This window comes from Corvus kubaryi, unplaced genomic scaffold (assembly GCF_017639235.1).
Source record: "Corvus kubaryi isolate FWS band 111438036 unplaced genomic scaffold, C.kubaryi_AGA036_p1.0 37266, whole genome shotgun sequence".
Taxonomy (NCBI): domain Eukaryota; kingdom Metazoa; phylum Chordata; class Aves; order Passeriformes; family Corvidae; genus Corvus; species Corvus kubaryi.
Window position 1 is genome coordinate 4,708,776 of NW_024581081.1, and position 16,428 is coordinate 4,725,203.

The window sequence follows — 16,428 nt, forward strand, 5'->3', positions numbered from 1 at the left end:
GAACAGAGGCATCACACTTGTACCCCGTGGTTATCAAAATTCTCAGTGTACTTGCCAACAAAACACAGTACAGTCTACTGAACTACCATTTTTTGGTGTCAGTATACCTGAACTACTGGCCACACAAGTCTCCTGCCCTGTTTTGCTTTGTCCTACTTCTTCACTCCAGAGTTCTGGTCCCAGTGCAGTTTCTGCTCCAGCAGATGAAAGCAGTGTTTCCAAAGGGCAGTGCTAGGGAGAACATCCAATGTCCTGGAGTAGAGAGGAGAAGCACCACCTGTTCTGCCCTTGCCAAAAAGTCACAGCTCAGCAGCATTACTGCACATAGCAAAGCCTCTTGTCAACATCTAACAGTGAGTTCTCTGCACTGCTCAGGTCCTCCAGCACTACAGGTTTCCCCTGGATCAAGTGTGGGCACATAATCGTATTTCTGTCAAATTAGCCAAGGCACAGGATGATGTTTGGGCCAGCTTTATGCTTTTATGGTGGGTTTATGCTGGCTCTGGGAGGAGAGACAGTATCTGACCTGGCAGAAAGTATGAGTTGTAGAGGCAGTGATACCTCACCTGGCATAAAACCTGTTAGTACAAAATTAAGTCATCATTTTTCTTTATTTGAATTGGCAGCCTGAGTTCATTCTGGATCAGCACTTTCATCATGTGTCTGGCAACATTTCTGACAAAGTATTAACAGCCCTAAAGCAGGATTTACTGAGTTGTGGGACCACAAACTTATTGTTTCAGCCTACTCTGATAAAAAGGCGGGGAGCTACTGGGTGGCAGTTTTTACCAGGTTTCCAAACACTCCTAACCAGAGCAGTTTTCTACTTGAAAAAAATTTCCTCCTTCATGAAAAAAACACCCTCAAAATTCCTATCTAACAATAAACCCCACCCCAACACAGAAAATCCCTGGATTAAAGGATCATATGTAACTTTTGACACACTCCCCCAAATGAAACCTTTTGTGTAAATGGAAATAAGAATCCTTTCATGGTGTAGAAAGTCAACAAAGCATAAATCACTATTTTGTTTGTTCTGTTGCTAGACACGCTGAACAAGAAACCACCGCCAGACCTGTGAATCCTACCAAAGTGATTAGGTCCCATACTCTTGGAACAATGAAAAAATGTTTAAACATATTCCACTGACTAAAATGTAGTATTTTCCTAGTTACAGTAAGGATGATAATATGAGCTAGTTAGAATGCTTGAATTAAATGACTTTACATACCTTTCACTTTGCTCCTCATTTTCCAAAAGTTATTTGAAAACAGAGTGGTTTAAAAACATAACATAGCTTCCAAAGAATAGAAAGCATTGGGTAAAAGTTTAGTCTTTCAATATTTCTGTTTTCTACTGAATCCTTGGAGTAAACAAGCACTCTTTTACCCAGTTTCTGCAAAGCACTTGCCTTTTGTTTCAGACCCAGTACAGGCAGCTGAATGAGGTAATGCCTTTATCTCCTAGGCCAGGAATGTACCCAGACTGAGCACTGAAATAGGGTAGGGGGACAATACCTGCTCTTTTGTAAATTCAGGTGAACTTCAGCTCAGCTTACAGATTTCTGTGCTCAGAGGAAAGAATTAGGACTGCTTGTCTGAACACAAAAAATTGACTTCTTCAATTTAGGCATTGATACACAGCTTCATATCAGTGCCCTCAAATGCATTCGAAACACATTACATATACATAAATATATGTTTTAAATTAAGAGTGTCTTGTGACTAAATTGCATCAGTTTAAGTGAGTTAAACACTACCCTGTCCTCAATAAAAATACCATTTTCAAATTCTTTCATTTAGAAGGAGGTGCTGAAATTCCTGATTTAGAAGGTGAGCAGACCCTGGTTCTGACTGAGCTACAGTGATCCTCTGAAAATATAAAAGGACCCCTCTGCACAGTGATCATAAAAACACAAGTCTGTTTCACCATTAGAGACCAAAATAATTTTCTTTAGACATCAAAGTCAGACAAGCATAATTTTCAGAAGTACATTAAATAGTATTTATTGAGTTTGCAATTTCAGGGGCAAAGCTATAATCTCAGTCCCAGTTAATCACACACTGTGGCACGTCGCCCTCCTGTTCTTTCATCCATTGAACAAATGAACAATCACATGGAACATCATAAAAAGGGGGATTGAAAAAACAACCCTATACTGTTTTGAAAAAAGGAAGCAAACTGAAGTCTTGTTCTCATTCACAAATACACTTGCCTTCTTGATTAAACACACTATGTTTTTATGGAGAACAGACTCAACCTCCTGATGTTTGGGAGAAGGTATGGGATGGTTGATCTGAAAGAAAGTAAAACTATGCAGAACAGAGCTTTTCCATATGACCACAGTAACAGCTAGATGGTTAATACAGGTTTCAGACTGTAAAGAATTCCTCACAAGAGGGAAGCACGCTTTCTCCTTAGCAAATCTTTGCATCTGGACTGATTCTGTGGGTGCATATGGTTAAAAAAACCACCAAGGGCCTGCCTGTAAAATCTTACGGCAGAGGTTGTTTTCATTTTCACCATGGTGACCCTTCTGGATAATTAAAAAAGTCATCACATAATATACACAGAGATTCATATTTACAGAATAAATGGCAAAAGAGGGAATTAGATACAGTGACATTTATGTCCAGGCATTAACGAACAAGATCCCTTGTGTAGACTCAGGGATTATTCACAGCTCCTTTAAGAAAGTCCTTTTCTCTGCATGAGTCCTCTCGTTTCGCAGATGAGAGCCAACAGGATGTCTCACTGTAAGAAATAGATGCTTGCTCTCCCTTAAACCATGGTCATGACCTTCAGAGAGGCAGGTTGGAACCTCCTTATCTTCTTCTTTAGTGCCTTTGAAGCTTTGATGCGACAGATTTTGGGCACTGGAGGAAGAGGCTTGGAAGAGGACTGGACAGTCACCGATTGTCTGACTGAACCTTCAGGCCAAATCAGCTCACTTTCATCCTCCTCATCATAGTCAAGGGCAAGGCTACTACTGTTACTGCTGCCATCCGAATCGCTTTCACTGGACTCACTGTCCCCAAATCGGTTGGTTGTGAAGTCGCTGGCCTCCCCTTCGCTGGTCTCTGCGATGGTGGAGTGAAAGAGGGAGGCGCACTCTGCAGAGTACTCAGAGTGGTCTGACTCGCTTTTGGCATAATCTCCGTGGTGCTGACCCTTGGAGCGAGCCCTCATGCTGACAGTGCGCAGGACGCCGGCTCTCCTTGCCGGCTGCCTTGGTGCTCCCAGGCCAAAGCTGTGAGACAGGCTGGCCGGGTGTGCCTTGGCAGAGATCTCCACTGTGGACTGCCACTTGCGCTGCTTCTTCCTGTTGGCTGTGTCTACGCAAGCTGCCTCGAGGGAATACAGTGCATTGGCAGAGGCTCCGTAGAGCTCTGGCCGGGATGGCACAGTGGGGAGCCTGACCTGCACCGGAAACAGACTCGACTCCGAGCATGACCTGCCAGCCATGTCACCAGAATACGAAGGTCTCCGCACAAGGCTCTTCATTCCTTGTGGTCTTTGGAGCTGATTCCACTCAGCAGGCAGCTTGGTGGCCCCCTGAGACCCTTTCACCTTCTCCATGCAGAAGGCCTGCTTCCCTGGCCGAAGTACTTTTTCGCTGTTCCTCCTCTTTATCTTCACTGCCTTCGTTTTGGAGCTGGCAAACTTTACCCGGACTTGGTGGGATTCTGCTGGGACAAACTGAGCATGAACAAACTCAGCTCGTGCCACTCGTTCATGACCCCCAGCGTAAGCCAACTTGGCATTACCACACCTTTTGATGGGCAGTTTTTTGGGTGGGACACCTTTAGCATTCCAGGTGTCTGGGCTGGAGTCCTCCTGACACAGCTGTGAGTAGGACAAACAGCGCTCCATGCTGCTCTCTGTTGCTTCTGCCAGAGAAGAGGCCCTTGCTGCTGACTTGGCAGGATAACAACTATTCACAGCAGATGGCTCTGTGTCAGGCCGAGTGGATGACTGCTCTTCATTCATACAGCTCATGATCTCCTGCTGCTTGGCACATTCCCCCTCTGGCACCTCTCTTGACAGCTTCCCTTCAGCTTTGTTACTTTCCAGAGAACTCGTCTGTTTTTCCAGCTGGCTACTGCTGCTGTTAATTTTCACTCCACCGGTGCTGGGGGTTATAATGAGTCTCTGGTGCATTGTGGCTGGCTGGCTCTTTGGTGAAACCCACTCACTGGCCTCAGCCCGACTGCTCCCTTTGCACCTCGTCAGCTGCAGCAATTTATTGATGTAACCCCCTGGCTTGGCCTCAGTGGTTGGCCTAGTCTTGATCAAGCTGGGACCTGTCATACTAGGCAAAGGTTTGCTGGGAGGGGCTTGGAAGTCTGATTCTGGGGATGTTCCCACCAGGGAGAAAAGGGGACTTTGTAAAGCCACTGCATGGAGGGGGCTTGGGTAAGGATACACATCAATGCCATTCTTAGAGACCAAGTCGTTCTGGAATTTGGGGTCCATGCTGAGCAAGTGCATGTCTCCACTATGGCACAGAGGCAACATGGACTTGGGATCCATTTCTTTTTGAAATCTAGCGTCTGCTGGAATGAGTCTTTCCAAGTCACCTATACGGTGGATGAAAATAAACAACCTAATTAAATCACAAACAATTACATTCAACCTGGTTCATGCTAGAAGTGCTATTTCAGAGAGATGTGATAGCTTCTACTAAAAAAGATCAAGAACGTAATTTCAGCTTTCCAAGGTCACTGAATTGCTTTAAAGCTTTTATCACCTAAGCATAACAGAGTTTAGAATGCCTTTTAATGACAATAATAAAACTTACCTTTACAGGAAATTTAAACTTTGCTACTTGGATGAAAGTAAATCTGCGCATATATAAAAATGTTCTAAAATGTCACAGACCAGCAGGACCCCAACTAGACAAAAAAAAAGGGATTATTTTTATTTCTTAGCAGAGAAGCCACAGAAAAATGAAATGAAGAATCTTTATTTTCGCAGGGGAAAACAATCTGAGGCTAACTACTCAGGCAAGTGGGAAGTCTAGTCCCTGAAGATGACATTCATAGACACCAATTCAGATCTCTTCAATTCTGGAGTACTGTCAAGGTTGCTATAATTTACTCTTGACTGCAGCATCCTCCTCCCAGAAGCATCTCCTATGCACAGAGAGGAGAGGCTGTGTTCTTGCATGAAGAAAGGTTGTTCCATCCAGACATGTCATTCAAGAGAGCACTGTGGTGCTGTGTTACCTCTGGGAACACTAGAACCAGTTAGCTAGGATTTCTCTGCACTACAGTGCAGACTTCAGTGCCAATAAATCCTCCACTAACCAATTTCCTGGCTGCTTCATGCTATTGTGAAAACCCAACCATCACATTCAACCACACCATTCACAAACTATATGAATAGTCACGTGATGATTATCTGTGTCCTGTGACAGGAAGCTTTTAAAAGAGTCCAAAATTTTGGGGTAGTCTGCAGCATCCTACCTATGCACAGGCCTGCCACAGCAAAGGTTAGGATGATGATTTCTCTAACAATTTCATAATGAAAATTCTTTAGGAAATCGTTGGCAGTGTGTAATGGTGTGCTCTTGTGCAGACAAACCAGGAAGGAGTCAAAAGCATGCTGTGCTTGCAGTATCTCAGCAAGCTTTCTGCTTGCCACTGAAAGAAAAGGCAATTGGTCTGTACTTGCAGTTTCTTCTACGGAGAGAAAAAGAGAATTTCTTCCCCTCTCCAAATGATAATTTTCTGAAGTAAAATCTTGCTTCACTTCCTGCAATGTGGCCAACTTTGTAAGAATTGTTTCTTCAAGACTATACCCACTACTACCCCACTACTTTTGTTTCTCGCTGTGAAGGAAATAAGACGCTGTAGCAAGGAAGAAGGGCTGAAGGAGGTCGGCAGTCTCTCTACCACACCCCTGCTCAGTATCGAGGGAAAGTTGGACAGTAAACAGTTTGGCTCTGTGGTTTTGATCCATTCTCACTTTCTGTATTGAAAATGAGTACTAAATATTAATTAAACATGGCTAAACAAAGTTCTAAAAGTAATAACCAGAAATCTGCCCTTCTCTTGAATGAAATATCCAGTTTTGCCATCAATTACCTGTGGAAACTGGCCTTGGTCTGGATCTGGCAGGAGTCCCAGAAACATCTCTGCTAGCTGCAATCCGACATCCATCGCTGACATAGGTTCCCTGCTGTTGGAAGCTGGTGGTGTGCACAGTAGTTTCATCTGCAGACTTGGGCCGGTAATCAAACACACTGAGCCTTGCTTTAGGGTATTGAGAGCTGGGCAAGAGACTGGTGTGGGAGGAGGAGATGGACTCACTGTACACAGAGGTGCAAGAATTGGAGAGTGAGCAAGACCCACCGTCACTCAGGTCATAGAATCCTGCAGAGTTAAAATAAACAGTACATTTCATATTTACAGCACCTAAACATGCTCAGTAGAAGAAAAGTGCAGAAAATAAAACACATCTTCATTTGCTATGTACCACAAGCCTAAATTTATGGCCATTTATTTAGGTAACATTAGCAGAGGTAAACTCTAATTCAACCAGCATTTATTGGGCTTCTGCATATTTACTTAGGCCCTGAGCCATCTTGGCACGCACATGCCTGCTTAGTTCTGAGGGTGGGATGGGATGAAGCGCAGCACCATCATACCCAGGTCTTCACTGGAGAATGTATTTGGGGACTATGATGCAACTAGTGTAAGACAGGGACCTCTGACACTGCTGCAACTTGTGCTAGGTGCATACAAGCACAGACTGGATGGGAAAGTACAGTAAACTAGCCTGTGATCAGACCTTCCAAGTCTATGATAGCTGGAATGTCTAAGGGCAGAGAATGGAGACGGTCTTCTCTCTCCAGGTCTCGAGATCATTTCCAATTAATTGTGGAAGCATTAAAAAAGGCTTTGTATAAATTCAAGGTAAGACATTTTATTATTCTTCTCTATAACAGAGAATGAGTATCTTCTTTTGAACCATGTGCATGTGCCTTAGTGCACAACTCCTGAACTTAAACACATAACAGCAACTTGCACTTTTTATATGCACTCTAAGTACCAGGCTGCAAATCCATATGCTGTAAAAAAAAAAAAAAATTAAAGAAATATTTCCTTTCTCACTGAAGACTTGAGGCAAAAATTCGTTTTAAAAGAACCACTTTCACTGTCTCTCACTAGATAACAGAAACCGGTTTTAACAGACATCCTAGCTATAAAAGTCTGCAGTACAGCTCTCTCTGTGAATCAGACCAGAAACCCGATACCCAGTATCTTTCTGTCCATGAGAGCTTTACTCTGTTGGGGTAGTTTTTCTCAGTGTCTTTTAATAGTGCTGTTTTGCCTCTACATAAATTCATTTGACTAGAGCACTGCGGTCGTGATTTCCAAAGACCCAGTGAGGTTCAGAACCCTTCCTGGATTCAAGCAGAGCGTTGATATTGATATTGGTCTCCTTCACTTCTTTTAAGTACTCTAGCCATTTTGCCAATGGTCCTTCTACACTGCACGAGGTAATTAGTAAGTAAATCTGTCTCTTTCTCCTTCCATGTGTGGCTACAAGGTTCATTAAAAAAAAAAAAAATTAAAAATCCAGAAAGAATACTGCTTGAGGGAGTGAGCACTTTCCAACTAAATCAACTTTGCATGAGAATTCCTAGCAGCTCTGTGAGCCCACTCTGTGCCAGATAACTATTATCCACCTCAGCCATGGTGCACTGTTTCTGACCAAAAAATACAGAGAGTTTTGCTTAGCAGTTGACACTCTTCAGTTCTCCTACCATGTCCCCGGGAATAAACAGCCAAGTGCACATTACCTGAGCTGGGCCGGCTGTCACTATCCAAAAATTCACTGGAGGTCTTACTGACGTCCAATTTCAGCTCACTTATTCGCTGGTCTAGCTGATGCAGGTGGCTTTTCAGGCCAACATCCTGTCTCCTCAAACGAGACTAAATGAAGGGAAGAAGGAGGAAATGAAGAATAATCACTGTTAGAATCTCAGCAGCAATGCATCAATTCAGGCCACCTGTGCCAGCAAGATTCTATTCTCATCAAGCGTTTTCTTTAGCTAGGGACTGTTGCAGTTGGCTCTCTGTAACAACACTGACCTAATGGACAAGGACAAAACATTTCATTTCTCAGTATATATTGTCTTCTGCCCAGCTCAACATGTTCTCAAAACTCACTCTGAAGATATTTATTTTAACTTTTGGCTTTTTTGTTACACCCATGGCATAGGACAGAAGTCTTTTAACTAATTAACATATTCTGATTGCACTGCACTTTGCCATACACTGCCTGTGAGCAGCGGAGGAGATAAACATTACGGGTAGTCTTCATGAACTCTTAAGATCTGGTGGATGAAAGGAAACCGCTGTGGTTGAGGTATCTCATTGCTGTACCAAGTACAAGCAGCATAACCACTCCAGTAAAACCTTGGCTTTGATGACATCTTTATAGTTGAAAGGATAAACTGCAAGAATTGTGACATCTATTTTACTGCAAGTTTTTCTTGGTTGTCTTGTGGCCAGTTATTTCCATGCATTTTCTGCAAGGAGAAGGTGGCATTTGAAGACAGTGGGAAAACTACTGTATTTAAAATAAATGGTGTCTCAAGATTGTGAATAATCCTTCAGAAGCCAGCAACTAGATCTGTTCCCTGCTGCAATCACTGACCAGGCTGATCTGAGGTAACAGCTCCTGCAGTTGCTCCCCCAGTATTTACGCCGTCAGCTTGGCGAGGCAGATGGCCAGGCATTAGGTACCAGCCAAAGAACCACAGTTGGTTTCTGTCACAAACTTCTCACATGGCACTTGGCAAATTATCTAAAGCCCAGTCACTATTTAGACAGCTTCTAATTACATCACACCTCACCATCCATCCTACAGTACTTTACAGAAAGGTGGTCTCTTGAAGTTGGTTGTAAAGTTGGGCTCAAAGCCCTCAAGGGGATGGGTTTCCATGCAGTAATGGTAAGAAAAACATTAAGAGTCTTCTTTGTGTGTACATTTCATATTTAAAAACACAAGTGGCAGTTCTAGCAGCATTTCCAAACTCAAATATATATAAAAAAAAAAATCTAGGTCCCTTGAACCAATTAAAGTTATCTTAAAAATTAAATGACATGCAGAAAATCAAGATCACATTTTTGCCCCTGCTTTTCTTTTGTACTAATTATTCAGCTTTTAACATTTGCATAGGTTTCTCCATAGCTATAAATACTAAAAGAAAAGAAAGCTAAGATCCCAAGGTAATCAGGAAATTATTAGAAATTGTAAGACAAAAAAATACAGATGTCCTGTGTTTCACAAGAAAACTCTTGGGGCTGGTGATGCTGCTGAGAAAAAAAACAAAAAAAAAAGATATTTTTATCATGCTTTTACAGGGAACTGGAGGAACATGTAAGACACAAGAAATAAAGCCCCTTCTTGTTAGTCACACATCTAGAAAAGTTTAAACTCAAGAGACTCATTACTTCCTAGGAAAATCCATAGTGATTTTCCCTCTTCCTGTTTCACATAAACAAAAAAGAAGGGAAGAACTGAATAATAAAGGAGATTTTCTATTCCATCTGAATGATGAATGTAAGATCTCCTCAGTACTTCTTTATTTTGTGGTAAAAAAGCAAAACCATGCTGTGCCTTCTTCAATCCCACCTACTCAGGAAATCACAATGTTTTGTTTTCATGGCTGGAATTAATTGCTTAATGATTAATGTTTTGCCAGCCAATCCCTCAGTCTGTGGTTTCTGATTAATGACAGAGAGGCCACAAGGCTCTCAGGTATTCAAACATTATTTATTATACCTCCAGGTTCTGTCTGTGCTTTCACAGCATTTTAACCAACACACATGATTTACATCATCGTTTTTAACCCTTTTATGGTGCCTCACACCATCGGGTTTTCACATTTCCAGCCGCTGCCATAGCTTTGATCTTTCAGTTAACTACTTCTGCACTCTAAGAAGAGAGGCATTCCTCAAACCATTTGGATAAGAATGACTTTTCCGGTGTGTTTGTTTCAAGCTGTTATTGCTCCAATACCCATGCTAGGCAGCACTCAAAACAGTAAACCCTAAACACGCTCTCAATTCACGACATGAATTTTACATGTGACAAAACCTTGTAGGTAAAACCATCTGTTTGCTTTGACCAATGCAGCTGTGAAGACTTCTGGATGAAACTTTCCCAATCACCTTGTACTATCAATGGACTACAGTTTTGGGGAGCCAAATCTGGGATGTCATCCTACCAGCCATTTCTTAGAAGGAAGAACACACTCTGAAAAGCAGGTTCGTTTACACCAACACAAACTGGCATGCCAAATCAAAGCACCAAAACCCACTGGTCATACTTGACTATTCTTCTCAACTAATAATCTCTTCAGTCAACGGGTGACCCCCCCCCCCCCCTGTTGATTCTTGGTTGTAGATTAGCATCCCATAATTCTATTAATGTGACTTCATACTGGAATGCACAAAACATAGCATTCTTTTCTAGTTTTGCCCATCTAGAATTTAGTCACCCCTGGGTCTTTTTGTCACTGGTGGTGCAAAGCAGCCAGTTTCAGAGGAAAATTACTCTCATCTATCCCAGGCACTTGTAATAGACCAAGATGAATTCCTTCTGGAAGGACCTCTTTCTCTCAGCTGACAAAATTTTGAATTTGTTTATTTATAAATACATAAAATCCCTGGTTTAAAAGATGTTTTCTTCTATTTAAAATTATCTAAAGGGAAAAGAAACTGTTTAAAATGCAGGGTACCAAGCGTTTGCTTTTTCTCTTCAGTATAATGTGTCCCTTGTCACATTTTTATAACATCATAAACCACCTGAAAGCTTGCAAAACAAAATCATCAGATTCAAATCAAATCAAGTAAGGTTTATAAATACATCCTCCGAGGAAAGAGCTGAAAAAATACTGGATGTTGCAGCCTTTGATATCCACCTACACTGACAGCGATCATAGATTTCTTTCTTTACATTAGCCTGAATTTGCATCTCTTTCCTGTATGTCACCATGATACCGTTCAGCTAAGAGAGGTTTAGCACCTTCAGGATCTCTGATAGTGGGTGGCAATCATTTAACTCTGCTCCTCTTCTGCTACAGAGTTGACCCCACCTGCGCTGTAGTAATTTGCTGTTGCCAGAAAAGACCCTGGCTACCAAAAAGAGCCACGGTTAGGCAAAAAAGGGCATGTGTTAGAGGCAGCAGACCGCCTATAGCAGAGTGCTAGGAAGGCCAGCTGATCACTGTCTCTGGTAAATGTTGTTGGGGATGGGACTGAGATTCTGGAATGGCATCCACACATGGAGCCTACGGCGTCTGATGGCTCTGCTCTATTATTCCCACTAGTCAGACTTGAGTCCTCAAGGGTTCTGCCTCTGCTCTTCTGTTACTCATCCTACCATTATAGGAGAAGCCTGGCTTGATATTTTATCTGCCTTGTTTCCATGCCTTGAGCCACCTTCAGCTGACACAGCTTTCTCATGTTGTGAGGACCAAACTTTTCATGAATTAAACTGTGACCATGTTGAAGCTCAGGGCTACAGTCCTCCTTGAGATTTGGATCAAGGTGCATTGCAAGGCAAAGTCACATTTACCCTGTTAATGAGTTTCTCAATCCCAAATCTTATAGAGCAGCAATCACATTCTCTACCATCCACAGGCCAACAACACTGATGAAGATGTTAACACTCATTTAGCAATGCTGTGCTTTGCATTTTCTGTTGTTTTCAGCTTTAACTTCATTTCCTGAGATCATGAACAGAATTTTCATGGGTTTTGAGTGCAATACACTGCTCATGAGTCACGGGAAAGTTTTCAGCCTGCGGTCACTGAGATCCTAGATCTGTGAGCTACTTCTAACAGGACTGTGAAAAGCCTGTTTTCAACTGGGTTTACTTTGCCATTAAGGAGCTTTGAGGTATGCACCTCTACTCAGATATTACATCTGCAATTTGCAGGGGGAAAAAAACCAATAAAGGTACCAGGGGGCCTGAAAAGCACAGTCTGAAAAGCCTTCAGCAGCCATGGGTCAATCAGAAGAGCTTTATATCACTACTTTAAGTATTCACACACTGTATTTTTACTGAAGAACCTGCCCCTGGATGATTTATGTAGTTCTGAGTCATCTCTCTCAAACTTTATGAACACTTCCCTCCCAGGCATCCCAAGAGACACGTTTACCATAATTGCACTGGCACCTACTGGCGAAATCTGTCCCTCTCTGGAGGTGTGTAGAGTTATTCTTAAGCCCATTCAACTCCTACATTTCTAAATGGCAGCAACTAAAGACCTTTTTTTCCTTCCATTTTAATGGCTAGTTTCTCCCATGTCCTTGGAAAGCCTTGTAAGGTGCAAGCAAAGTCCTGACCAGTTAATCTTCTATTTGAATATTTTATTTGAAAAATATTAAGACAAATGAGCAATTAAAGCACAACAGCTAACATGAAAAAGAGTACAGTCACTATGATCAGAGCTCATTGTGTGATTCTGTTATCCTACTGGCCCCAAACAGGCAATAAATGCCTTCAATTCTTCTGTTTAATTAAAAAAATAAAAAAGTAGAGCCATTACTTAAGATTATCAAGTGGCTGGCTGTCCACTTGTCAAGTATTTTCTTAATTTAATCAAGAAGTGCCTGCTCCTGTATTTTCTCACAGTGGTGGCTAGGTTTCCCTGAAGGTTAAAGCCCATTTTATCCTGAGATGCTGCCTGATAAAGCTACCTACGAAGAGCAAATAACCGTGCTGTTTTCACACCTGATTGATGGCCAAGACTCGCACCAGTACAGCGAGGGAAAGGATTCTGAATTAAGTCTGAGTTTACTGAAGTGTGTAATTGCCTATACTAGAGATTAAAGCCCTTTACCCTTTGATTGTTGTCTCATCTATGAAACTCGTTTCAGCTACAATTCAGATTTTTTTGTTTTTTTTTTTTTTTTTAGTTTCAGAAAAACCCCTGTGGAAGTGGCCGGTGTAGCACTTCAAATACAATGTCTGGCATTCAGTTATTTTTCCCTTTTGATCACGCAATCCGTGGAAAGAACAAAGTACTGCCGTCCCAGGAAGCGTTTCCTGGCAGATCGACTCCCACGGGCGAACAGCCGCGCGGGCACGCATCGGTGCGCGCACACAGGTGAAGGCGCAGAGGTGTGCGCGCACACGCCCACCCAAACCCCCGAGCGCTTATGGAGGTGTATCTCAGCCCGCGTGTCTCCTGATCTCCTATGCAAACGGCTGCTGCCATTGAGAGCTGAGCGCTGTGTTACCGAAGTTAATCATCGCCTACTCCTCGGCTCCGATGAATGAGCGGTGCCGGGTTAACAACTTCTCGCCAGCGCTCCCGCTGGCACAGCGCCCACCACCAGCACTGCCCGCTCCGGGCCGCCCAGGTGAGCTCCGCCCGTCATAGCGGCTGTGGCGGGGCTCGCCCCGACCCTCCCCGGCCCGGCCGCTCGCCCCTGCCTGCGGGGGAGCCGCGGCCGGCGGGGCGGGAGCAGCGCAGGGGCCGCGGCTGCCGCGCCCTGCCCGCCCCCGGTGCCGGCACGGCGCCGGCAGCTCCCGGGTGTCTGGCAGCCCAGGGGCGCGTCCCTCCGCCCGCGCTCGGCACCGCGGCTGGGCTCACGGAGCCGGGAAGTGGGGCAGCGGGGCGTCCCGTCCCGTCCCTTACCAGCTGTTCCTTCAGGGCGGAGAGGGTGGCCTCCAGCCGGTGCTCCTTGCTGTGGGCGGACGAGGGCTGCTGTTCTCCGCCCGCCGCCGGCCGCTGCGGCATGGCCAGGGCGGCCCGCACCAGCTCCCGCTGCTTCTCCCGCAGCACCTGGAGCTCCTGGAGGCCGGCGAGGGCCGCCTGCAGCCTCTCGCCCACCCGGCTGCGATCCCAGCCGCCCGGCCGCGGGGCGCCCAGCAGCATCGTCAGCGCTGGGCCGCGACACCGGCCATGGCAGGGGGGCGGCGGGGAAGATGCGGGGCTGCTCCCGCCGCGGGCCGTGCCTGCGCTCAGGTCCGCTCGCCCCGCTCCGCCGCTGGCACCGGAGCGAGTGAAGAGCGGCCGCAGCGGCTCCTGCGGTTTTGGAGGAGAGGTGGGGACGGGGGAGGGAGAGAGGGAGGGCGGGAGCGAAGGGAAGAGGCTGCGGCTCCAGGCAGCGTCGGGGCCACCTCTCGGGTGGATATGTGGGGAGAGGAGCCAGTGCCCAGCGCTCCCTCCGCCCCGCGCGGGGGCGGCTCCTGCCTGCCCCATCCCTGTCCCTGCCTCTGCCCGGGGGGCTGCCCTTGCCTCGTCCCCCAACCCAGCAGCGAAGAGGGATGGGGCGCCCGCCCTCTCCCGGCAGAGACGGGGGCCGGCGAACCAGCACTTAGAGCCGGGGTGAGAGCTCCCGTCTCGGCCGGGAGCGAGCCCGGGGATGCTGCGGGGACCGGAGCGGAGCCGGTCGTCCTGCTGCAACCGCGTGCAAATTACAGTGATGCGAGGGTATGGTGCGGCGAGCGCTCGCGGGTGTAACAACACTTCCCTTGCAAGAACGTGGCGTTTGTGACTCTGTCCCTTCACGTCCTGGCTGGTGGTGCCTCCTGCCAGGCACAGGCACAGCACTGGCACTCCTCATCTTGCTCTCCAGAAACCAAGCCAACTGGGATCTCACTGCACAACTTCGCTGTCTTGTACTGAATTGTTGAGTCTCACTTTGGAAGCAAGGCAGAGTCCTGTTTTTTGAGGTCCCCCCTAAAGTCGTTTGAAGGGGTCAGGATGTGCTTTGAATGGGACATGAAAACACAGTTGGTCATGGAAATTCACGACCGTGGTGCTGTTGATACCAAGATATGCTGGCATTTAAATCCCAGGACAGTCAGCTGCAGCTTCTTCAGAGGTAGTTGGTTAGCAGGCAGCAAAGGCAGAACGCGTAGTCTGTAGTGATGCAGTAGGGGAGAAGAAGCACTGATAACAAGGGTACGATGAACACAGCAGAGACTATGCTGCAGGAGACATAATTTTTCTGCTGCCTACATGGAAATAGGAAGCATCTACGGATCCCAGTATCACTGTGTGGCACACTCTTGATTGACATGTCAGGAAAGGTGTATTATTCTCCATGAAGCAGAGATCACACGCAAAGCCCATCTGTCCATGGTTATCCTCTGTTCACTCTGTGGCATATCTTTAAAAACTGGCACACTTTAATTTGAATGCTACTTGTCTTTGTGCTGGGATACAAGCTGGGTGAGTGGGAACCAGTTGCTGTCTCATCTGTTCTTCAAGTAGTCTCTTCTCAACACCGCGGGTGGGTGGCTGTGTCCACCACTGGGACTGCAACCATCTTATCTTGTACCAGTCTCTAGCTTTAGGAATGTCAGAAGTACTAGAGCAATGTCAAATCCACCTCCTGCTGGGGGCAGAGGGGAAAATGTGTTTGTTCACGGAGTCCTGTGCAACACATTATTTGACAGTCTCAGTAAGACCCAAGCCTTGCTTTCAGCGTTTCACTGTCAGAAGTTTTCCTGTAGCTTAAACATTTGAGAACAATATTTACCTTGCAAAGTTGAACTGTGTCCAAAGGGGTCCTGAGAGGTCCTACTCTGACAAATTGTGTAGAAATATTCACAAATGTCTCCAGCTGCAGATGGAACAAGAATGACTGGTGTTAGTGTACAGTGCTTAGTTAACGTGCATATGTGGTATGACTTGTATGACATCACCTTAGTCATGTTTTTTGTTGCTGGTTTGGTTTTTTCTCTTTAATGAATGCCTTTGCTTCTCTTCCTTAACCATTCATCTCATGGAACTCCCCTGTGCAGAACAATGCCTCGGTGCCGTGATGACTGAACTATTAATCTACAAGGTGGAAAGAAAAACTGAGTTCAACACTGAGATGCTCTTGAAGGTGCTGACAAAAGACAGCATGAAATTCTGCCACCCGTCAGATGGAGGGGGGCAAAGAACCAACCAACCATCACTGTGCGGCATGTGGCAAGAATCTTGCAAAATGCCATTGCAGGTATGAGGAGTGAAGCATTTTTGTAAATCACTTGGCTTGGCACCTGTTAAAACAGACATAAAATGCAGTTCCTTATTTTATTCAAACCGTGTTCTAACATGACCAGATACGAGTCACCGACACAACTACCATTTAGTATATACTTGCTAGGAGAATTAGATATTATAAGGTCATATATTTTTCTTTTTTTTCCTTTCTCTTGCAAGGAACTGTTATCCCTTGCTCTTTGTTCTTCCTCTTCTTTCATCTTTTTATCTTTTCATACGTTAAATCCCAAGTGGGCTATATCACAGCAGTATCTTTATTCTAATCAGCTTATTATCCCGTCTGTTATACTGATTACTTTCTTCTGCAGAACCCTTATGATGTCACTTAATCTTTTCAGAATACTCAACAAATACCTTGTGTTATCTGATTTCTGGGGGAAAGAATAAAAGGTGTG

At 45.1% G+C, this 16,428-nt stretch overlaps 1 protein-coding gene across 1 annotated transcript; it reads right to left on the reverse strand.

Moving 5' to 3' along the window:
- Positions 1-1,980: 1,980 nt before the first annotated feature.
- Positions 1,981-14,594, reverse strand: DACT2 (dishevelled binding antagonist of beta catenin 2). Its single transcript, XM_042025157.1, has 4 exons — positions 13,670-14,594; positions 7,811-7,943; positions 6,090-6,377; positions 1,981-4,580 (listed from the first exon to the last, which is right to left on the reverse strand). Exons 1-4 carry the CDS (start codon positions 14,234-14,236, stop codon positions 2,782-2,784), a joined length of 2,787 nt encoding a protein of 928 aa, XP_041881091.1. The 5' UTR covers positions 14,237-14,594; the 3' UTR covers positions 1,981-2,781.
- Positions 14,595-16,428: the final 1,834 nt, after the last annotated feature.